The sequence below is a fragment of the Ylistrum balloti genome, unplaced genomic scaffold (genome assembly GCF_031769215.1).
Source record: "Ylistrum balloti isolate Yb309-2 unplaced genomic scaffold, AGI_CSIRO_Ybal_v1 Utg370290, whole genome shotgun sequence".
In the NCBI taxonomy this organism is placed as follows: domain Eukaryota; kingdom Metazoa; phylum Mollusca; class Bivalvia; order Pectinida; family Pectinidae; genus Ylistrum; species Ylistrum balloti.
This window is the reverse complement of record NW_026782220.1, coordinates 502,937-527,423: the sequence shown is the minus strand read 5'-3', so window position 1 is coordinate 527,423 and position 24,487 is coordinate 502,937. Positions and strand designations below refer to the sequence as shown.

The 24,487-nt window shown below is 37.3% G+C and overlaps 1 protein-coding gene across 1 annotated transcript in view; it reads right to left on the bottom strand.

Moving 5' to 3' along the window:
• Nucleotides 1-506: 506 nt before the first annotated feature.
• LOC132552985 (transmembrane protein 26-like) overlaps nucleotides 507-24,487 on the bottom strand; it is a 37,071-nt gene continuing 13,090 nt past the window's right edge. Inside the window, exons 2-4 of the mRNA XM_060217191.1 lie at nucleotides 9,962-10,145; nucleotides 2,612-2,815; nucleotides 507-1,142 (exon numbers count right to left, since the gene is read on the bottom strand). Coding sequence (XP_060073174.1) covers nucleotides 507-1,142; nucleotides 2,612-2,815; nucleotides 9,962-10,145 — 1,024 coding nt within the window. The remainder of the gene's footprint in view (nucleotides 1,143-2,611; nucleotides 2,816-9,961; nucleotides 10,146-24,487) is intronic.

Genomic DNA, 24,487 nt, shown 5'->3' with positions numbered 1-24,487 from the left:
TCGTGATATCGGGAATTAATGCGATGATATATGACTCCATCTCGTGATCTCGGGGAACACTTCGTAATAATTAAAAATGCTATTTCGTGATATCGGGAATGACTGAATGATGTATGACTCTATATCGTGATCTCGGGGAACATTTTATATCAATTAAAAATGCCATCTCGTAAAATCGGGAAACACTGCGATGGTACATGGGTAAGACGAAATATGATGATATCAGAGAACATTTTTTCGACATAACACACTATCTCGTGATAACAGTATTGTGATTATATGTGATCGTATATCTATATTTGAGATAGCGATATGATAAAAGACTTTTTCCTGTGATAAGAAAAATATTGAGTGACTATGTTACACCTGAATGGGGAATTATAACGTAAAGCGGGATTTCCGGGTAAAACCCAGAGATACTCCTAGTGATATATAAAACGCTTTCTCGTGTTGGAGGATATTTCTTGGAGATATGAGAAGAGATCAGCCTAGATTACTAGGAGAAATTATCTTATGATACGAGGGATGGGCCTGTTATTATAAGGAGATCTTGGGGGAGTTCCTTTAGCCAGTGGAGCTTTCAACTTCGTGGCGTCCATTGGGTCACTCCGCCGGTCATGCACCGCAGAATTTTTGTATCTTGGCAGACTATCAGATTGTGTTGCCTTGTACACGTTAGGGGCACTACAACTCGGCTTCATGTGGACTTGGTTGTCCATTCGTCCGCCGAAACCGCCAACATTATTCGGTACGTTCAGACGAATGGCTGATCCGCTTTTCTTCATTTCCTCTTTTTTCCTCCTCGTTTCTCCCTGTACGACGATAACGCGGTACAACAGAAGTACTATCACTAGGGAGTTTTTGGACGTGAAGAACATGTTAGTATAACTTATCACGCCGTACTTGAATATTAATAGAAGTCTTACAACCAGGAAAGGACAGTCCTGCATGAAAATTGACGTGACGATGCCGTATATCTCTGGATTACAGCAACCTACTTTATCGCCTTCGGTATAACCTGAGGCAGGTACGCCTGACTGGTCACGGCGCGCACGTGTTGCGGTCAGAACTAGGGTGAACTGAAGCAAGCTGAGTGTCCAGATCCCCAGAATGATGTAACACAGCAAGCGATTATACATCACCTGTAAATTAAATCACAAATATTATACTTTCCATTTCAATCTTATTTAAACACTGAATTAGAGTCAGTCACTTCTTCAAAATTGACGACACTGCTTTTTTTCTGGCAACCTATGACGTCATCATATCATGATTTCATATGCATTATGACGTCATAAAATCAAGCAAAAATATAACCGAGGATATCGACCGTAGACTTATATCTGAATAATAACGCTGTTTCATGATTTTTTGCAAAAACATCGAAGTAGGTGATGACATTAACTGAAAGTTATTTCATGTAAATGAAATAATAATCGATTTATAAAACTTGTAACGAGTTTTCTCTAACCAAAGACTAAGGAAAGTGAATTCAAAATGAGATTATTTTTCAATTCCCTTGTTAAATATCCAACTAGGTTAAAGGATCATCTCTGTATCCCAGTCTCTTCCATTACTTCCTTCTTTTCCCTCCCTTCTCATTTTTCTGTCTTTATTAGTCCGCTGAAATGCCGGCAGGTCGTAATAGAGGACGTAAACCCCGTTAAATGAATAAATAGGTTTAAGGATAATGATAATATATGCTTGAGTACACAAAATTACACACTAAAGATCCGACCTTTGAAGAGTCTGTTTTTTTCTGCTTTGAGAACGTTTGAAAATCAATACATGTAAGAAGTTTTTTTTCTAGACATATGTAAACAAAAAGCGTTTTAACTGATGAATTTCCAGTGATGTACTGACTATTGTATTTACTACAGCAGTATGTCTATGTTATAACGAGGCTTTTTGATGTAGCTGATGCAGACATATTTCAAAGACATATTCTCACTCGGTCAAAACATCGAAAGTAGAAAGGAAGTTAAAATTAACAGGCTTTCCCTTAACGAGCTTATCAACATACACTGGTGTACATTCTATAAAAAATGACGATACATTGTTTGTACGTAATCATATTAAAAATTAAGAGATTTATATCACATTACTATGTATATAATTTATCATGGTTGTTTGCATAATGTTGTTGATAGTATAGCGTTCGCTCAGCTTTTTTAATGGCGGTAAAAAGACGATAGGACTTTAAACAACACACATGAACATCGGTATCTCGAACTCGGTGGGACCATGGGGAAATTTCGAGATAACCGAGTGTTCGACTTAGGCGAGTTCGAATGTTTTGTGTACAGTTAAGCAGGACCGTCGAAATGATTCGAATTTACCAGGTTCTTTTAGTTATACGAGTTCGAGATAACGAGGTTCAACTGTTCTAGCCAGGTTCTAACAAATAATTGCAACTTTAAATTAGTTTTAAAGTATAGACAACCAAACATGTTTTTACATATCTACTCAGTCTGGTGATAAAACCAATTATGATAATATCCACTAGATCTATGCAAAATAGTGTTGCATAATGATGAATATTTGGTAGATATGGTAAGAATGGTGAAAACTGGATACGAAATATATTTGATAATCATTGATAAATACTTACCAGCTCCTCACTGAAAGCCTCGTAGAATTCCACAATATCGGCAGCTGTCCCTACGTACACCAATAAGAGTTGAGATAACTGGTCATGTGACAAAGAGCCCTTCGGGAGCAGCCATCTCCCAACTATCAACATCAGGAGTAGGAACTGTTCTAGTATACGAAGCCATAGATTGGCGGGGATAGCCAATGGAATGGTGATCTCCAGCTGTAAACAGACGTCATCATACATTACGTCATTAGAAGGCAACTCTGTATCATGACGTGATTAAAGCGTTTCGAGGTTTATTTCTCCAAAGTTTTGACCTAATTCACATGGACTCCATAGCGTGCTTAACCCGATTTAACATCATGTTAACATTTGGTGCTGCATTAAATTTCATAACACGTACTTCATAGCGTATTCGGTACTTAATAAATTAACAGACACATTATGTGATACCAGGATTAACATTCTGCCTATAAACCGGAAATGTACATATAGAGCGTTTTAGGGAGGCGGATCAGAAAAGTACACTTAAATAAAGAAGTACGAAGAATATTGCACGTGCGCCGTTTGATGGACGGAATGTACATGGAAGGAGTAAACAGGGTTGAAGTATAAATCAAACATGCTATGAAGAATGTGGAGTTTCACTGTAATTAAGCACATTTATGATAGTATATATCGCCTGGCTTTTAACATATCATCATGCTTTATTTCCCCATATTCTTTCTTTTTCAAACCATTAAACCGAGACATACATGTTTCTTTCTCTCCTTAATGTTGATACACATAGTTCTTCAGAATCAAACCCGCACTGCCTGCAAAATGTTTCCAAGATCAAAAAAGTCTCATGTCTGGATCATATTTTAATGATAACTTACACTGACAGATCGTTTTTTAACTATACATTCCTGACTTAAAACAAACGCCATGGACGAAAGCAGCTCGGAAATATAGACTTTCTGACAAACGTTTGATTAAAAATAGAAAGAAACGAACGATTTATACAGGGAAATATATATGAACTCGTGCAAGGACGATAAGACTCTGTCTATTGGTCTTTTCTTTGTTTTTAACTGTTGTAAATGGTATAAAATTGTATAGAAGACACACCAAAGAATAGCACTATTTGATACAAATTTGATTTTAGATAAAGCAAAGTCGCCAGAAAAGCATATTTTCACAAGTCCACTTACGTGTACATAAGTAATTTGCATTTATAAAGCTTTAAAAAGATGCCCATCCGCATCAGTTCTAATAACTGTTTTAAGAATGGACACTCGTTTAATCTCAGATTTATTAATTGACAGAATGGTAATGGGATTTTCATCGTCTGACACATTAAGTTTCATTTCATCGAGATAAATTTCTTTTCAATTATCATATAACGAACATTTTCAGAAAAAGTTGATTTAGTTTTCAAAAATATTACAAAATGCAGTGTATGTATTATGTTGGACCACGAGTTAGTTCCAAGCCAGTGTCACAAAGCCTAATTTTAGTCGTCCTAGATTGATGTCACTAATTATGCTGTATAAATATGTCTCAAGTTAGGATTTCTGTTTCAATTTCCTAGTCGTAATTTACTATTATTTTCGATCAATCTGGATTATCAAATAATTGTGATTTAAGAGAAATCAATATTTTCGATCGGACTTGATTATCAAAAAATTGTGTTTTAGGAGAACTGAATATCTTCGATCGAATTTGTTAACCAACTAACTGGATTATCAACTAACTGGATTATCTACTAACTGTGTTTTAGGGGAACTGAATACATACTTTGACTGCGTGATCTGAGTATATATTGTCGGTCTGCTTATCATTTCCTTCACAAGTTCTGGTATCATCACTTAGGATGGTTAAATATAAGCAAGACTGTTACTGTGTTTGATTTCGGGCAAGCGTTGTAATCCCTAAAATTAGACTTTTCACAAAATTATAGCACTTTCTGAGAAAAAATCATAAAGATTATCAGCTTCAAACTAACACTGGTCGACACTCACTGTTGTGTCTACCCACATTCGCTGTTTTGATCGGAGATAGCTGTGTGCATCACGTGACCTTTCAGAACCTCGTTTTAACCCGCTGCTTTGTTCAGTATGATTTTTAAATTTTCCGGCATCGCGCATGCGCAAACACATTGTTTACGTTCCCCGAACGATAATGATATTTATTAACGTTAGGCTGATCCTATTTCATTCTATTTTTTAACGTTTTTAATAAAATAGTTATGCAAACTTTTAAATATTATGATAAACAGAGAGAGCACAACTTTTAACAGATATTTAAATGCTATAATGTTTTTATCAGTTATGAAATGAAAATCTAACTATTTAATCTCTTTAAAGTGAGCGCTACTTTAACAAGCGGATTACGTACATGTAACTTTGGACGATGCTGAATAGTTTAAAACAATCTTGTTGTAATGATAGCATCAAAATGATATTAAGGTTTAAGCGTACTTGCTCAAAAGTAGTCAGAACTGGTGTTGCTGTGTTTTGCCTGGGTTTTAGCATTCTGTATATTTTGATATAGATCCAAAGACATATATTTCAGCGCTATATGCTAGTATTGGGTCAAGTAACGGATCAAAAAGTTAGCAATGAGCTCTAACAGGAAGCCTTTTTTCATTTCTTATTTGTATATTTTATTAATTCATTCATTTATTTTATTTATTTTTCGGATATTTTATTTTAAGACCTTTGAAATACATCACTGGGTGATAATTTCGGTTATGGTATAATGATCATATTCGAACGCACCTCAAAATTCTTCATTCCAAAATCCGATATGAGTCATAAATTGAATTAATTCAAATTATTTTTACTAAGAATTGACATTAAATCTCCATATATATTCTCTTATGCAAACTAAAGCAATATATCATTATAGGATTCATTAACGTGACATTTAAAGTACATCATATTCTCTATAACACACGATTTCTATTTCCACGATTGCTGAAGTAATTTGCCCGTAATCACTGAACCCTGGAATATTTTAGTTTGACCTGAATGATGTGTAACGGTTATCCAGCCTGTAATGACATTAACAAACAATTGTGTTTATATTGATAGCAGTGAACGTTGTAATTACACGACCAACAGGAAGTCGTGTCTTACACATGTCAGCAATCTGTGTAATAAACAACAGCACGTCGTAAACTTATCATCAAACTATGTAATTTGTGAAGTGGAAAATCGCGGCATGTCAAATATTCAGAATAGACGCAAAATATAAATCTACTGAGCAGAACGATGCTGTCGGAACAGGCCAGGAGGTGTGAGAGTGTGAAACGTACAGTCTATGCAGATGTATTATATATCCTGACTGTATTCCCGTCATTTCTTTTTCGTTTTTTTCCCTTTTTGTCTTTCCCCTCCTCTCTACCATAAACTTTGTTGTTACTACTTCTGTCATTCCGTTCACTCAAACATGTACATACTTTCATTCAAGCTTTCATCTTTTCCATTCATTCCGCAACACACTGTAGATATTATACACTTCCTTCCCTGTGACTATAAACCCTCCATCTTAACTGCTCTCACCCGTCTAACTATAAACCCTCCACCTTAACTGCTCTCACCCGTCTAACTATAAACACCTCACCATAACTGCTCTCACCCGGCTAACTATAAACACTTCACCTTAACTGCTCTCACCCGTCTAACTATAAACACTTCACCTTAACTGCTCTCACCCGTCTAACTATAAATCCTCCACCTTAACTGCTCACATCCGTCTAACTATAAACACCTCACCATAACTGCTCTCACCCGTCTTATTATAAACACCTCACCATAACTGCTCTCACCCGTCTAACTATAAACCCTCCACCTTAACTGCTCTCACCCGTCTTACTATAAACACCTCACCATAACTGCTCTCACCCGTCTTACTATAAACACCTCACCATAACTGCTCTCACCCGTCTTACTATAAACACCTCACCATAACTGCTCTCACCCGTCTTACTATAAACATTTCATCTTAACTGCTCTCATCCCTCTAACTATAAACACTTCACCATAACTGCTCTCACCCGTCTAACTATAAACCCTCTACCTTAACTGCTCTAACCCGTCTTACTATAAACACTTCACCATAACTGCTTTCATCAGTCTAACAATAAACACGTTGCCTTAACCATACTGTTACCCGTCTAACTATAAACACTTCACCTTAACTGCTCTCACTCGTCTAACTATAAACCCTCCACCTTAACTGCTCTCACCCGTCTAACTATAAACCCTCCAACTTAACTGCTCTCACCCGTCTAACTATAAACACTCCACCTTAACTGCTCTCACCCGTCTAACTATAAACCCTCCACCTTAACTGCTCTAACCCGTCTAACTATAAACCCACCACCTTAACTGCTCTCACCCGTCTAACTATAAACACTTCACCTTAACTGCTCTCACCCGTCTAACTATAAACACTCCACCTTAACTGCTCTCACCCGTCTAACTATAAACACTTCACCTTAACTGCTCTCACCCGTCTAACTATAAACACTCCACCTTAACTGCTCTCACCCGTCTAACTATAAACACTCCACCTTAACTGCTCTCATCCGTCTAACTATAAACACTTCACCTTAACTGCTCTCATCCCTCTAACTATAAACACTTCACCATAACTGCTCTCATCCGTCTAACTATAAACACTTCACCTTAACTGCTCTCATCCCTCTAACTATAAACACTCCACCTTAACTGCTCTCACCCGTCTAACTATAAACACTTCACCTTAACTGCTCTCACCCGTCTAACTATAAACACTTCGCCTTAACCATACTCTCATCCGTCTAATAATAACCATTTCACCCTTACTATATGTTCACCTGTTTTGTTATAGGCAATTCGATTGAACTTCTATGACCACTTTTAATACTTCGCTTTAACCACTTTTCTCCCTCTAACAATACACAATTCGTCTTAGCTATTTTTGGCTCTTTTTCATATGTTGTAATCTATCGTACCATCTGCTATCTGTCCTGTGTTTATTAACTCACTTTAATATTCCTTTCCGTTGAGACTACCTATTCCTTCTTCCAATAATACCCTCTTTACCCAACCCACTCTCCTACACACAAACGTTTTACCTAACCCTCTGTCACCCCTTAACACAAACGATTTACCTAACCCTCTGTCACACCTACACACAAACGATTTACCTAACCCTCTGTCACACCTACACACAAACGTTTTACCTAACTCTCTGTCAATCCTCCTTCCCATAATCGTTTCGCCTTTCCTACACACAAACGTTTTACCTAACCCTCTGTCTCCCCTTAACACAAACGTTTCATCTAACCCATTGTCACACCTACACACAAACATTTTACCTAACTCTCTGTCACACCTACACACAAACATTTTACCTAACCCTCTGTCATCCCTACATACAAAAGACTTACCTAACCCTCTGTCACACCTACACACAAACGTTTTACCTAACCCTTTGTCACACCTATATACACACGTTTTACCTAACTCTCTGTCAATCCTCCTTCCCATAATCGTTTCGCCTTTCCTACACACAAACGTTTTACCTAACCCTCTGTCTCCCCTTAACACAAACGTTTCACCTAACCCATTGTCACACCTACAAACAAACGCTTTACCTAACTCTCTGTCACACCTACACACAAACGTTTTACCTAACTCTCTGTCAATCCTCCTTCCCATAATCGTTTCGCCTTTCCTACACATAGACGTTTTAACTAAGCCTCTTCTTCCCATAAACAAATTACTTTTCCTTTCGTCACTCCTTTTTAACGCAGATTTTTTACGTCTCCTTCACAAAGATGTTTTACCTAACCCTTTTTCACCCCTCGTAACTTAACCTCCTCCTTCCCTTTTCCAGACCGTATGAGTATGTGGTGTACTGGGCGGCCATTGTCGGTATCCCAATGTAAGCAGGCGTGAAATGGTTGTAGTGATGTGTTACTCGCCCCCATCACGTGCTGTATAACGAAGTATTTTATAGCTGTTAACTACAGCTGTGAATAGATTTATGGTGCAGAGGAGGGAGAAAAAGAAAGAAGAGTTTTAATTTACTGTCTGTTACTTCCGAAAGAGTAAACAAATTTACGCATCTGTCGTACAATCAACTTGTGCAAGTGTAGCGATTCAAAAATAACATATCGGTGTATTTTGTTCCTAGGATGATTGATATGGAGCGAGCACAGGCGAACTCCATCTAACTCTGATATACCGGGCTGTGTTGTAGATTCCTCGGGGATTCCACACAGATACATATCATACCCTAAATGTTACCGATTGATTGACTGATTCTGTTTGAATTCGTTTATGTTAACTAAACATGACGTCATGAATTCGTCATTTACTGTATATCATTTAAATTTCACGGATATTTTATTTCGCGAATTTACCTGTTTTCGCGAACGCTGATCTGATGAGCGAATGGAGACTCCAGATAGCATTAACCGAAACATTCGTACCAATAATCGCGAACGACTTCAATTCGAGATTGAGTTTCCTCGCGTATTAACGCGAAAATAAAGCTCACGCGAAATATGTATTTTACAGTAACATTCCATTCATACGCGAGATAAGACATTGTTTATTCTTTTATATATCGTTAAATTGTATAAGATTGTCCTGATGATATCATATCTAAAGAGTCTTAACCGACTGTTAAATTCTTTCCCTGATGTCCGCATTAGTCTTGCTAACAATGACTACTACAACAATTACATATCGTCACAATCTTGTAAACCAGAAATCCCGTTTATATGCCTGGTAAATCCCTTGTAGTCTACACTGTCATCATTTGATGTCGCGACGTGACTTTGTTGACCATGCGTTTACCTAGATCTACACCACGAATGTCGCCGATAAAGCTGTCAGTTTATTTCCGATGTCCTTTTATCAAGATTCTTATGAATCTTTCTTATTATTAATGTGGCGCTTTTTTTAACTTTTTTTTTTTGTTTTGTTTTTGTTTTTGTTTTTGTTTTGTTTATTTTTTGTCATTCCGATCACTGATCCATGATGACCTCGCCACAACTATCCTAAATTACATAAATTACTAGCTCCTTCCTGGTCACAAATACTTACATATAACTTAATATATATCCCCGTATCTTTACAAATGTCACTAACCTTGTGTAAAAGACAGTTGGCCTGGAACTTACTCGAAGAAACTCCAGCTGTTTGATTTGTTGTGTGTGTTTCACCAATAAAACTTTTCTACAATGGCCGAAAATTACTTTTTAATAAAAATATCTAAAATATTTCTCTGTGTGTTGCATGATCTTTTGTGTGTGTTTTTTTTTTTTTTTTTTTATATCAACAGCTTCTTAAGTGACCTTGTAATGACCTTCATCTTACTTACTCCTTCAATATTGACGCTAAGGTCCTCTTTGGTGGTTCGGTTGACTGCCACGTGGTATACTCTACTGCTATTGGTCAACTCACTGCTCTCGCGCATGGCAATTCTTTCCTCCATCTCGTGCAGCTCGAGAAACCAGATGGCGGGTACCACACTCCCAAGATAAAAGAACACGCTGGGACAAAACCTGTAAACAAACGCAATACCGCGAAAATTAGTACCTAAGACATTTAATTAAATAGTTAAAGTTTGGTGAACGTTGTAGATCATTATACAAAAGTTGAGGAAGTGGGTTGGGCTTAGAAATCACATCCCATAATCCTATATCACATACAGTCGATATCTCGATATCTCGAGGTTCGACTATATCTACCCTGCTGCCAGTGTTAAACATGTTATGACATACATGTAAATATGACCCAGCGGTGCTGCCGATATTTTTCGGGATTTTAGTGTAATATATATCTTCGTACATCCTCAATATCCAAGGGGTTAGTCTTACTCTCTCCACCCCTGGACTGTTTCATGGCAAATTTGAAGGTTTCATGTGCTACACCTTGTGGATATGACGAGAAGACTAGTTTGATCCTCTGATGTACATCAAACGAATCTCGAGGTCCCTTTGAAGTTGGTTGTCGCTCCTTTGTAATCTTCAAAAGAAAAGTATCGGTCTGTTATTGTGCCTTCAATTTTGCCTGGTAATGTTCCATGGATGTAGAGAGCGATAGTGATCGTAACCCCTGGAGTATCGAAAATCATCTTCGTACATCGTGACAAATGTAATTAGTTGTGTTTTTTTTTCTTTTTGATCATTTTTTGTTTGTTTGTTTTTTCGATATATTTTTCCAGAAAAAATGTTTTCCGCTAAGTCATGGATTTATACTTCATGTATATTTTCATTATCGTTGCGCCAGTGTCGAAGATAGTATGTTTTGTACTAATGATATGTTCCGAATACTGTTATTTTCGCAATTCTATTCGATACTTGAAAAGAGCGAAAACAAAACTACATGAAGAACACCTTGCCTATGAAAATAATATACCACTCCAAGCTCTATATTACTATTTTCAATTGTACAGTAAGTGTAACAAACAAACGGCACAAGAGTCGTCCAAAATACGAATATCTATTTAAATACTGCATCAATTTTTCTTCATCTCTCTCTCTCTATCTCCAACCCCCCCCCCCCCCTCTCTCTCTCTCTCTCTCTCTCTCTCTCTCTCTCTCTCTCTCTCTCTCCCTCCCTCCCTCCCTCCCTCCCCCCACCCCCTCTCTCTCTCGCTCTCTCTCTCCCTCACCCCCACTCTCTCTCTCTCTCTCTCCCTCCCTCCCTCCCTCTCATTACTCTTACTGTATTTTGATTAACCAAGATTTACACGTATGGTGTCGTCGAAGAAGCAAACACGCTTACTCTTCCGTATCACATGACTCTATCCTTGTTGTACTTTTAGGAAGTCCCCGTGTGCATCTTTCTGTTCTTAATATTTTGCGCTCGTTTTATCGGTTTAGTTTTCTTATTTTTTTACCTTAAAATATGCGAGACCGTTGTAAGTCAGTACGCAGGCAGGTTGCTTACAGCCATATTTAATTCATTAACCACAATCATTTTTTTCAAAGATGGTACTGGTAGAAGTTTATGAAAATAAATGGCGGTCGTTTCAGGATCATTTGTAGTAAATATGCTATTTGTAAGCATTATGTCTAGTTTAGTCTAGGACGGCCTTCCGACGGTCGATATTTAAAATTCATGTATTACGATGTACGGACATCAGTTTTGATGTGTACTGGTATTTTTATTATCAAATTATTTTTACTTTATGTCAACTAAAAGGCATCAATTATATATAACAGGCCATCAACCTATCTGTTTCAAACAGTTTCTAGTTAGGCGTACTCACAGCCACTCTTTCCAATATGGAAATCATTCATGCAATGAAATAAAAATCAATTTGTAAAATTATTTGACCATTATCGGGTACAATAAAATCTGCAGTGCTGTTAGACTGTGTAAAGCCATGCCCCGAAACACATTAATATATTACCTGCAGTTTTTGATCGAGCCTGGATGGTGCCAAGGCAGATGCTGGTGGTTTAGATATTAATGTAGCGCCCGTGTTATTTTCTTAATTCTGCTTGCCTTCTTCAATTTATTTTACAACACATGAATCTACATCATCTATCAAAGTTATAAACACTTCTACACCGCAGAAGATTTACATGTTACCACAAACAAAACAAAAAACAAAACAAACAAAACATAAACAAAAATATCTGATCGTTTTTTAAACATTCTCGTCCCCCATCCCCTGACAGAATGAAACAAAGGGCAGTAACTCTTGAAGATCAGAAAGTTCGGAAGGGATCGTTGTAATAAAAATATATACATTCATATCATTCTGACACTTGATCCAACCCGGCTTGGTATAGAATTACGCTGATTATGAACTTACAGAAAGTCACATGTTTTGCGTTGTTCAAGATAAAATAGAATGTATTTTTTAAACCTTAAAATCATCTTGTTTACGTTTTGCTCTTTTCATGACAAAATAGGAATATCATGTATTTTCATTTTACAATGGAATTCGAAATTTTGGCCTGATTAAGCCACTTCAGGTTTTTGATGAACGAATTCTGAACCAAAACCCTCTTCTATAAAGTCGTGAAAAATATCTTTTAATGTGTTGTGAGAAAAACCAAATGACTAAAAATCATAAAACATGTAATTAGTAGTGCTTTTCCCCCTTTTTGATATAATTTTTTGGTTTTCGAAAACAGTCAACGGAGTTTTATCTCTAAAAAATTGTCATTGTTATGGACTAGTTGGTTTAAGTCCTGTCGGAGAGCCTGACAGCAGTGATATACAAGACACATTATGTTAGGTCCTTTTGAAATCACTCAGGCACATGTTTATTTAAAATCTCTGCTGACTGGCGGTAATATACATATCAGAGTGATGGTAACAAGAGACCCAAAGGGCCTGTATTGCTCACCTGACTTGGCTGAATTTCCATCATTAAAAGTAAAGGGAAAGAAATTCTAAATATCCAAGGACACAACACATAACATTTCTATTTTCAAATCGTATTCCAAACCTTCTTTGCAAAGGACAGAATCCTCCCATTCCAACAGAGGAACGATTTTAAAGAATTTTCTCTATTTTCTCAGGAGTCCGATACCCATCGTTTATATATAGAATTTTAAAGACTGTTTCTTCTATTGAACCCAACAACCTTTCACTCTATAAGGACGACCCCAAAGACTTTACAAATTGATTCCCTTTGCCGAAGAGTGTTTCAGACCGACTTCCGGTAAAAACCAATCATTCCTACAGGAGGAGTGGATTTTAAAGAATTAGGACCTTGCCCCTGCATCCCAAGGGGTCCGAAATCAACCGTTTCCCCTCTACCCAACGATGCTTCAAACCAAATTTGACCAAATTTGGGCATTATCCAATCGTTCCCACAGGAAGAGTAGGCTTTTAAAGAATTCACTCTGTTTCCACCCTAAATTGATTTCCACCACCAAAGAATGCCTCAGCCCAACTTTGAGCAAAATTCAATCCTACTTCAAGAGGAGTTGGACTTTAAAGGATATAATTCATTCATGACAAAAAGCGATTTGTATAAAAAGTTGTCGGACGGACAGATGGACAATGGACGTCCGCGTTATGACATAAGATCACTAGTCCATTGTAATCTGTGTTTAAACTTTTTATTTTGTCGAATAACAGAACAATTTGGACATGAAAAACAAGGTTGGTAATAGATTGTTTATACTTAAGTTCTCAAGTGGAGTTATTTTGAATAGTTTACAGGTTTTTTGTATCAATCTCCACCGAGAGTTTTCGTTCCTTACATTCATACGGTTGATACTAGATGGCCTCGCAGTCAAAACAGCATTATTACATAACACCTCAGAACTAGCGACAATAAGGGAACGGCGTTACTATGTCATAATTAGAAACTCCGGTTCTGTAATTTCCATTAAAACAACTCGCGAAAGTTTTAATGAAATTTACAGAACAGAATTCATTTTTTTTGGAAATAATTTGATTAACATCTTGATATTGGTATCATCAATAAATTAAGTTGGTTGTCATGGAACTAATACTGAATTGAATATTCCCTGCGCGACATCGACACAACGCAAAAATAAACACAGGGTTGAAAAAACAACAACACCAGACCTGCCTGCCAGGACAAAATCTATAGAACTGACAAGCAGTAAGTACATACATAAAACAGACACATGTTGGGGAATATCACGGGCTTGGTACCTAATGAGATGGTACCCCAGTGTAACACCTAATTTTTATAACAAAATGCCCCGTCAACAGGAAAAATATAGTCAAACATTGACGCAACTACAGTACATCTTATAATGGGCTGTTTGAAAAATGACCAATAACGCTCGAGGGCAAGAAAATAATGGAAAAAAATCATATTTCATAACCAATGATCTTGTGTAAGAAGACAATGTCAGACATATTGGAAATATGAACGCTGTTTAAACATTACAGATTTGTTATAAAATCACCACGACTATTCAAGACATGTAAAAAAAATCCAATGATCCATTTAAGCGACTCTTTTTATGTCAGGTTGTTCTGTTTGTATGAAAATCTTAGTTTTAGTACATATACAGCATGTTAAGAAGTTCCATTAATCTCACAAATCTCAATATTGTATCGACACGTTACCATTGTCTGTATATGTAACATCTTTTGTTTAACCACTGACATAAAAGTCGATCGTTTTAAGTACTTTTAGCATTATCTTTTTATAATTTACTTATTTATTTATCTATGTAATAAATAATTGCATTTTATTTGTAAAACAGTCGGAACTGAGAGTACCAATATATTTGCATACTTTTATTCAATTACTAAGAAGCACCTTGCGGTAGCATTTTGTGTCATTTATACACAACTGTTGTTAATATCAATTTTGAATGATTAATAGTAAATTCTAATAATTTTGATTTTGATAAAACTCAACTCATCAGTAATAATTTGATATTATTCAAACCAAATGAAACGTTGCTAAAGGGAGGTGACTCCAGACAGCTTGAAATTGAATTTAAATATTTCGATAAGAAAACATGGTGTAGTGTCCCCGTGAAGTCATCAAATTTAGTCATTATGTACTCAGATCCGTTGTTGTATATTCGCTATGGTCATTAACATAAAGTTAGTATTATTATATAAATACTTATTTAACCAGTTAACACGTCTAAAAATGTCCCTACTATGTTCCAACCCCCAGCGACAACCTAGTTCCTGATTAATTCTACACGTATATAGCTATGGTAAAGGAAATTTGTCATTTATTGAGTAATAACTCTTCAATGCATAGGGACCTATCCTATAAATAATCTGGTAGCAGCTAGCTATATGTACTTAAGGGAAAAGTAGCCGATAAATTTCTGGAGTAACTTCTGAGTGGTTTAGAAGCTTTGCAATACCGTTTCTTTCAAACGCGCGAAACATTTTAAACAAAATGGCGGTCTTTACAGAGACAGATGACCTAATAATTTTATTGCACTTATTTCGGCAAGTAAACCATGTACAATGTTTTCGTGTGGTCAGACCAACTAACTCAGTCAATATGTATTCTGATTAGTTGTTGCATAGTCGCTTTAGTCAGTAACATAAAATATTATATCAGTTTTAAAATCACAGACCTGGGCGTAGCATTTTCACTGTTTTGATACATCATCGTCTCCGTACGCGGATATTAGGTTTCGGGGAGTTGTAGCGAAATGTTTTAACTAGGACGTAGAGTTAATCGGTTCATCTCAGATAAGAAACGAGGCAGGGATTCATATCAGACAAGATTAATATATTAGGGTATACTTATAATGACGACAGGAATGGGGATGTAGACAACACGGAAGTTAGATTTATCAAATCAATTACGAGGGTGTTTCACACTCTTCACACAGTGACCCATGAAATGTGTGTTAAAATCTATTGTAACGACACGATTGTCAAGTGATGACGAAACATTTTTGTGACTGGTGATATTTCTTCTGCTGAAACAAAAATGCATCTGTGAAGTTCTGTGGTATATATTCGTCAGTCAAAATGACGGAATGCTTTGGTATTTTCTGGGAATCATCTAGAATTTAAGATAAAATGCCACTTTATCAAAGCTTAACTCTAATAGCTTTAAATGTTATGAATCCATCACAAAAATATGGAGTGTAAACTTAATAAATGGCAGGTACACTCCTTTTTTGTGTAATGGGTCAATAACAAAGCAATATCTAAAATTAGATTCTTGAAATTCAATCATAGATTGCAATAGTTTTAAGTCATAAAACACTCATTCCTTGATTATTTCTTACATCGCTGCATTGGCCAATTAAATTTTGCGTTAAAAATGATGTCAGTACTTGTTTCAGAAAGGATCAAATCATATCAGTCGATCGTGTCCCACTTCCGAGACTCCAAAAGTCGATCATGTCCGACTTTCGACTCTCTAACAGTCGGATCATGTCCGACTTTCGACTCTCTAACAGTCGATCGTGTCCGACTTCCGAGACTCTAACAGACGATCATGTCCGACTTCCAAGACTCTAACAGTCCATCGTGTCCGACTTCCGACTCTCTAACAGTTCATCGTGTCCGACTTCCGACTCTCTAACAGTTGATCGTGTCAGACTTCCGAGTCTCGTACAGTAGATGTCCGACTTCCGAGACTCTAACAGTCGATCGTGTCCGACATCCGAGTCTCTCTAACTGTCGATCGTGTCCGACTTCCGAGTCTCTCTAACAGTCGATGTCAGACTTCCGAGACTCTAACAGTCGATGTCAGACTTCCGAGACTCTAACAGCCATTATCGATCGTTGCATATACATGTATCATACGTCGATGAATTTTTACAACTTTATGATAATAATTCTGTAAAAAACGTGAATTTTACGTAATCGCTCTGATATAATTAAGTTAATTTTGTAGCAGTCTTGGGTTGGCGTCCGTGTTTATCTGTGTTATCACAGTAAGAAGAAGAGACGTCCAGATACACAGTCCACCAACCTTTATGACGTATGGTTTCCTCGTCAGGATAAACTAACGGTTTTCCCTGTCGATAGTATGCGTGCGCAGACAGTGGGCTACATGTGATCATATGTGATGATCAGGGTGTGTGCGCGCCAGGTCTACTTTATATAAGATTAGGAAGCAAAAATGTAATTAAAACTACTGATACCATAACATATAGTATCACATGTAAAACGTGAATACGATAACTCATACAAAGTACGGTAACACTACGGACCGTTGCGATTTCATTCATTTTTACAGTGCCTTGAGAAATCTATCAAACACAAATATCGTTACCTGAAGTAGGAGCTGTTATACCATCCAATTAAAGCTTTGTTAACTGTAACTGTGACAGGTGTATATCTTACAGTCGAAAACAGAGTGAAAATATCACGTTTTATAGATTTCAACATTGTTTGGGGGATGAAATGTCAACAATTTTGTAAAGGCTGTCTCATGAAAATTCTTCATTAACTTCATTAACCGATTAATTTATAGTTATTGTTTGTTTAGGCCAAAGTATTTCCACAAATAACTGAGACCGCTAAAAATAACCAACAGCGCTTGATAACTTTCATCATCGCCAAATTACCCAATCCACGTTGTAATCTCTTACATAAACACCAGTTAATAAGTCATTACATATCAGTTACCAGTTCATTATGTACTGATTGTAAGGTTGTCCACCAAACAGTCAGACCAAAACCAAGCTAAACAGTCAGACCAAAACCAAACGAAACAGTCAGACCAAAACCAAACGAAACAGCCAGACCAAAACCAAGCTAAACAGTCAGACCAAAACCAAGCTTAACAGCCACACCAAAACCAAGCTAAACAGCCACACCAAAACCAAGCTAAACAGCCACACCAAAACCAAGCTAAACAGCCACACCAAAACCAAGCTAAACAGTCACACCAAAACCAAACGAAACAGCCACACCAAAACCAAGCTAAACAGTCACACCAAAACCAAGCTAAACAGCCACACCAAAACCAAGCTAAACAGTCACACCAAAACCAAGCTAAACAGTCACACCAAAACCAAGCTAAACAGCCACACCAAAACCAAGCTAAACAGTCACACCAAAACCAAGCTAAACAGTCACACCAAAACCAAGCTAAACAGTCACACCAAAACCAAGCTAAACAGCCACACAAAACCAAGCTAAACAGTCACACCAAAACCAAGCTAAACAGCCACACCAAAACCAAGCTAAACAAAACCAAGCTAAACAGTCACAAAAACCAAGCTAAACAGTCACACCAAAACCAAGCTAAACAGCCACACCAAAACCAAGCTAAACAGTCACACCAAAACCAAGCTAAACAGCCACACCAAAACCAAGCTAAACAGTCACACCAAAACCAAGCTAAACAGCCACACCAAAACCAAACGAAACAGTCACACCAAAACCAAACGAAACAGTCGGACCAAAACCAAGCTAAACAGCCACACCAAAACCAAGCTAAACAGCCACACCAAAACCAAACGAAACAGCCGGACTAAAACCAAACTAAACAGCCACACCAAAACCAAGCTAAACAGTCACACCAAAACCAAACGAAACAGCCGGACCAAAACCAAACGAAACAGCCGGACCAAAACCAAACGAAACAGCCGGACCAAAACCAAGCTAAACAGTCACACCAAAACCAAGCTAAACAGCCACACCAAAACCAAGCTAAACAGCTAGACCAAAACCAAACGAAACAGCCGGACTAAAACCAAGCTAAACAGTCACACCAAAACCAAGCTAAACAGCCACACCAAAACCAAGCTAAACAGCCACACCAAAACCAAGCTAAACAGCCACACCAAAACCAAGCTAAACAGTCACACCAAAACCAAACGAAACAGTCACACCAAAACCAAACGAAACAGTCACACCAAAACCAAGCTAAACAGCCACACCAAAACCAAGCTAAACAGCCACACCAAAACCAAACGAAACAGCCGGACTAAAACCAAACTAAACAGCCACACCAAAACCAAGCTAAACAGTCACACCAAAACCAAACGAAACAGCCGGACCAAAACCAAACGAAACAGCCGGACCAAAACCAAGCTAAACAGTCACACCAAAACCAAGCTAAACAGTCACACCAAAACCAAACGAAACAGCCGGACTAAAACCAAGCTAAACAGTCACACCAAAACCAAGCTAAACAGTCACACCAAAACCAAACGAAACAGTCACACCAAAACCAAGCTAAACAGCTAGACCAAAACCAAGCTAAACAGTCACACCAAAACCAAGCTAAACAGCCACACCAAAACCAAGCTAAACAGCTAGACCAAAACCAAGCTAAACAGTCACACCAAAACCAAGCTAAACAGCCACACCAAAACCAAGCTAAACAGTCACACCAAAACCAAGCTAAACAGTCACACCAAAACCAAGCTAAACAGCCACACCAAAACCAAGCTAAACAGTCACACCAAAACCAAGCTAAACAGCCACACCAAAACCAAACGAAACAGTCACACCAAAACCAAACGAAACAGTCGGACCAAAACCAAGCTAAACAGCCACACCAAAACCAAGCTAAACAGCCACACCAAAACCAAACGAAACAGCCGGACTAAAACCAAACTAAACAGCCACACCAAAACCAAGCTAAACAGTCACACCAAAACCAAACGAAACAGCCGGACCAAAACCAAACGAAACAGCCGGACCAAAACCAAACGAAACAGCCGGACCAAAACCAAGCTAAACAGTCACACCAAAACCAAGCTAAACAGCCACACCAAAACCAAGCTAAACAGCTAGACCAAAACCAAACGAAACAGCCGGACTAAAACCAAGCTAAACAGTCACACCAAAACCAAGCTAAACAGCCACACCAAAACCAAGCTAAACAGCCACACCAAAACCAAGCTAAACAGCCACACCAAAACCAAGCTAAACAGTCACACCAAAACCAAACGAAACAGTCACACCAAAACCAAACGAAACAGTCACACCAAAACCAAGCTAAACAGCCACACCAAAACCAAGCTAAACAGCCACACCAAAACCAAACGAAACAGCCGGACTAAAACCAAACTAAACAGCCACACCAAAACCAAGCTAAACAGTCACACCAAAACCAAACGAAACAGTCACACCAAAACCAAGCTAAACAGTCACACCAAAACCAAGCTAAACAGCCGGACCTAAACCAAACGAAACAGTCACACCAAAACCAAGCTAAACAGTCACACCAAAACCAAGCTAAACAGTCACACCAAAACCAAACGAAACAGCCGGACTAAAACCAAGCTAAACAGTCACACCAAAACCAAGCTAAACAGTCACACCAAAACCAAACGAAACAGTCACACCAAAACCAAGCTAAACAGTCACACCAAAACCAAGCTAAACAGCCGGACCTAAACCAAACGAAACAGTCACACCAAAACCAAGCTAAACAGCCACACCAAAACCAAGCTAAACAGTCAGATCAAAACCAAACTAAACAGCTAGACCAAAACCAAGCTAAACAGTCACACCAAAACCAAACTAAACAGCTAGACCAAAACCAAACTAAACAGCCACACCAAAACCAAACGAAACAGCCACACCAAAACCAAACTAAACAAATAGACCAAAACCAAACTAAACAGCCAGACCAAAACCAAACACGAGTCCGCGTGATAATTTTATCATCTCTAGCAAGATAAACTTTTATTTATTTATTTGTTTGTTTTTATATTGTTTTCTATACAATCGAACCTCGTTATCTCGAACTAGCGTATATCACGGAATCCCCGTTTCATTCGAAGTATTACGTCGGTCCCTGCTTCTCTTTAAACAAAACATTCTAACTCACTTAAATAGAATACTCTGTTTTTACAAGGTCCCGCCGAGGGCAAAGAACTACAAAATATTCATTGATAAATCAACTTGTTCGCTTATATCTAAAAATCACATTGGGAGTTGGCGCAGTGGATTAGTACAACATACTCTTTTAGTTACTTGTCTTAAATTTCTCAAAGCAGTCTGACCATAAACAAACATTAACATACTAAAAACATAAATTGTTGATATCCCTTCAAAAATGATCGTTTGAAATAAGACTATATAGTTATGTTCTAAAGCAACATAAAAATACCGACATGTCAAAAGAAACATAATCCAAACTCAAATGCGATAAAGCTATGGTAAATTATAAACAAAAGTAATCGTAACCTCTGGAGTATCGAAGATGGGACAAAATGTGAGCAAATGAAAAATTTACACGGAAACTCCCGAAAAGGTTCAAGGATAACAAGACCAGATGTTCCAGAAGAGTAGGCGATTTCTGCTTCATTGACGACCCCGCCATGTAAATTCTTTTCAATCCAAGAAAATAATATCACGTTCCGAAATGGGAACAAGGTATACAACAATGGAAACAACAGACAAATGAACAAGCAACAAACACGAGAAACCTCATATCGAATGAGGAAAACAACATTTTGAAATAAAATCACCATGACGAGCGTAAAGAAAATAAAACTAAGGAAAAATTAAGGGTTTAATTCTCCTTAACTAAAAACAGTTATTTGCTGAAAAAGACAGAACAGCTCTTTGTGTATAAGAAATTGAAACAAGTATTTCAACTTGAACAACATTTATAAACAAGCATCTTTAGCGACAGCGTCTGTAAAATTTGTAATCTTTCTGAAAACGAAACGCACTTTATGAGTATGTTTATAGATGTGATTATGTTAGAGACATGTATGAAACCTGTGTCACCATGTTGTCAACCAATAACTCTGAAACGATACGAAGAACTATTTATAACAGAATCCTTAGAACTGAGGAGAGACCTTACATCCAGTATACTCGAATACTCTACGTGGTTAGTTTAACCGTTATGTAGGTTACTATATATGTATTGCCATCAATTTACATACGTTCTTAAAATTATGCAATCATTATCTAATTTTTTGTAATTTGAAGTTTGAAATTCACCCGATTGTTCTGCTCAATTATCAGCACAGCCATACCTGTATTCAAATTTCTGACTATATTGTACCATTCTCAGTACAATACTAGAGGACTATAAGGACTAAACTAATAAACTAAAAGAAAATAAACTCTATAAATCAAAGTACACAGCCCTCCAGTCCTTTGGGAGTCAGCCAAACCATGTTTCATACCTAATTGAGACGTATATGAATCCCGCCATTCTTACAGGAAAAAATAAGGAATTTACCCTATTTCCTCTCGAATGGGCCCCCGTCTCTCCCATCCCAATGGACGTAAACCCATCATTTATAAAAAGAAAAAAAAATCGACTTTAATTTACTCAAAGATGCATCTGACCATATTTGGGAAAAATCACTCAGAAGAAGTAAGATTTGAAAGAATTTACTCTATTTCCCCTAATTGCTCCCGTCCTTCCAGCCCCAGGGGGCCGAAACCACCGTTTTTACTAAATTAAATCATATTCATTCAATTATTAGTCAGACCAAATTTTGACAAAATCCAATCCTTCTTACAAGAGAAGTAGGGTTTTCAAGATTTCGCTTTATTTCCCCTAGTTGGGCCCCGCCCCTCAGCCCCCATGGTGCTGAGACTCATCGTTTAAACAACACCGATTTCTCTTCACCCAAGAATGCTTCAGATCAAATTTGGACAAAATCGTTACCGTTCCAAACTTATGGAATGACTTTGTTTTCTGTTTGAACTTTTTTTGTCAAAGTGAATGGATGATGCATATATCACAACAACCGTTATCTTTTATATAACCTGAAGACAAAAAAGAAAGATGGTGGATGGAGTCGCGAGACTGAATATGCATTAAGCACCTGTTGATGATATTGTTGAGATTGGCTGGAAATTTTTACAGATCAGGATTGTCTGTAAGACATATATAAACTGTACTGGTATTTGTTTATTTGTCTGTTTGTTTGTTGTTTTTTAACAAGGGGCGGATTTATGAAAGAGATTCTTTGTGGCATTGATCAAAGACTTTTTTGTTTTGTACTTGAGTAAATTGTAAGGTTATTGTCTTAATGTAAAAAGAAATTAATTTCCCATGTTTTTTTTTACATATATTCCTAATATCGCTAAATCAATGTCACTTCAAGCTTTTTCTATAAAACCGGAAATGACGGAGACATCATGACACTTTGATACAGAGTTTCCTCTGTCAACGATTTGTACACCATCAAACACCCTTTTAAACACTAATTACTCTTTAGAGCCCTGAAAGTCTCGTCCTGGGTGGTCGAGTGGCACAGTTATAACGTACCCGCCTTTCACCAAGACGTCAAGGGTTCGATTCTCCAGTTGGACTTGAAAAGGTCAGGGGTCACAAGCTCGACAACATAGCTTTTCTCAAGAGTACACTGGATCCTTACCACAGTAAGACAACTTCCATCTGAGTCAACACAAACGGTTGATATATGTTGGTTCCTATATCTTGTTTCGCGAATGGTTACAGACTGGTATAAAACCTGATACGCCGGGGATCAGTTGGGGTACAGGTGTAGATAAACGCTGTACGTAAGATTCAGTTGAAGATACGCTGAATAGTTGAAAGTTCTATAATTAGGGTTTTCAAATATTACATAAGTTGAGATTTTTATCAGATAGTGAATGTTTAAAGAAACACTTAGTAATCCACACAAGTCACTCCCCGTCGAGTCACCATCACGATATGTCTATTCCACAGTCAACAGGTGCCTACTTAAATCTTCCCTCCACAAAACATACTTTTCTTTTGATGTATCGCATTCATTTAGTTTTCAAATTATACGTTTACATGAAAGCAAAAGTGGTATCTTGATGTGCTAACAGCAAAATGAGATTGTATTATTGTTCTTGCAAGCTAACTGGCAATAAGTATTTATACATACAGTCGAAACTCGTTATATCGAAGTCGTGAAACTCGAAGACCCTATTTAATTCGAATTATTTCGTCTACCCCGGTCAAACCTTTCACCAAACATTCGATCTCATATATATCAAATAATCGGATGACTCGAAGTTTTCCAACGGCCCCGCCGACTTCGAAATAACGAAGCTCGATTGTATTTTATGTATGTAAACATATTTTTTATCCGTTAGCTGCGTTTTAAACTACATTTGTAGTCGTAATATACCAGTACATTTTTAATTAATTAAATCGAAAGGTGTTTACAGTCATATTATCTCTTCTACCCCGCCGGTTTCCAGGTTCCTGTAAATCAGTCCCAAACACTGGCTATTTCAGAAATTCAATTCAATAATCAAAAAGCATCTTGGAACATCCAAGCATAAATTATATCAATATTCATTTAAATTAATTAATAGCGTATTCTATTAATATCGATTTTGATCATACTCAAGTCATCATCAGTAAGTTACTAATATTCAATATAAATGAAACATTTACTTAAATATTTGTTAAGGGGAGGTATCTACATACGCTTTGAATGAAATTCAAATAGCCTTTATTTCGGCAAGTAATTATTGCACTATGTCCTTCTGTGGTCAGATCATCTAATTTTTGTCATGGTGTAGT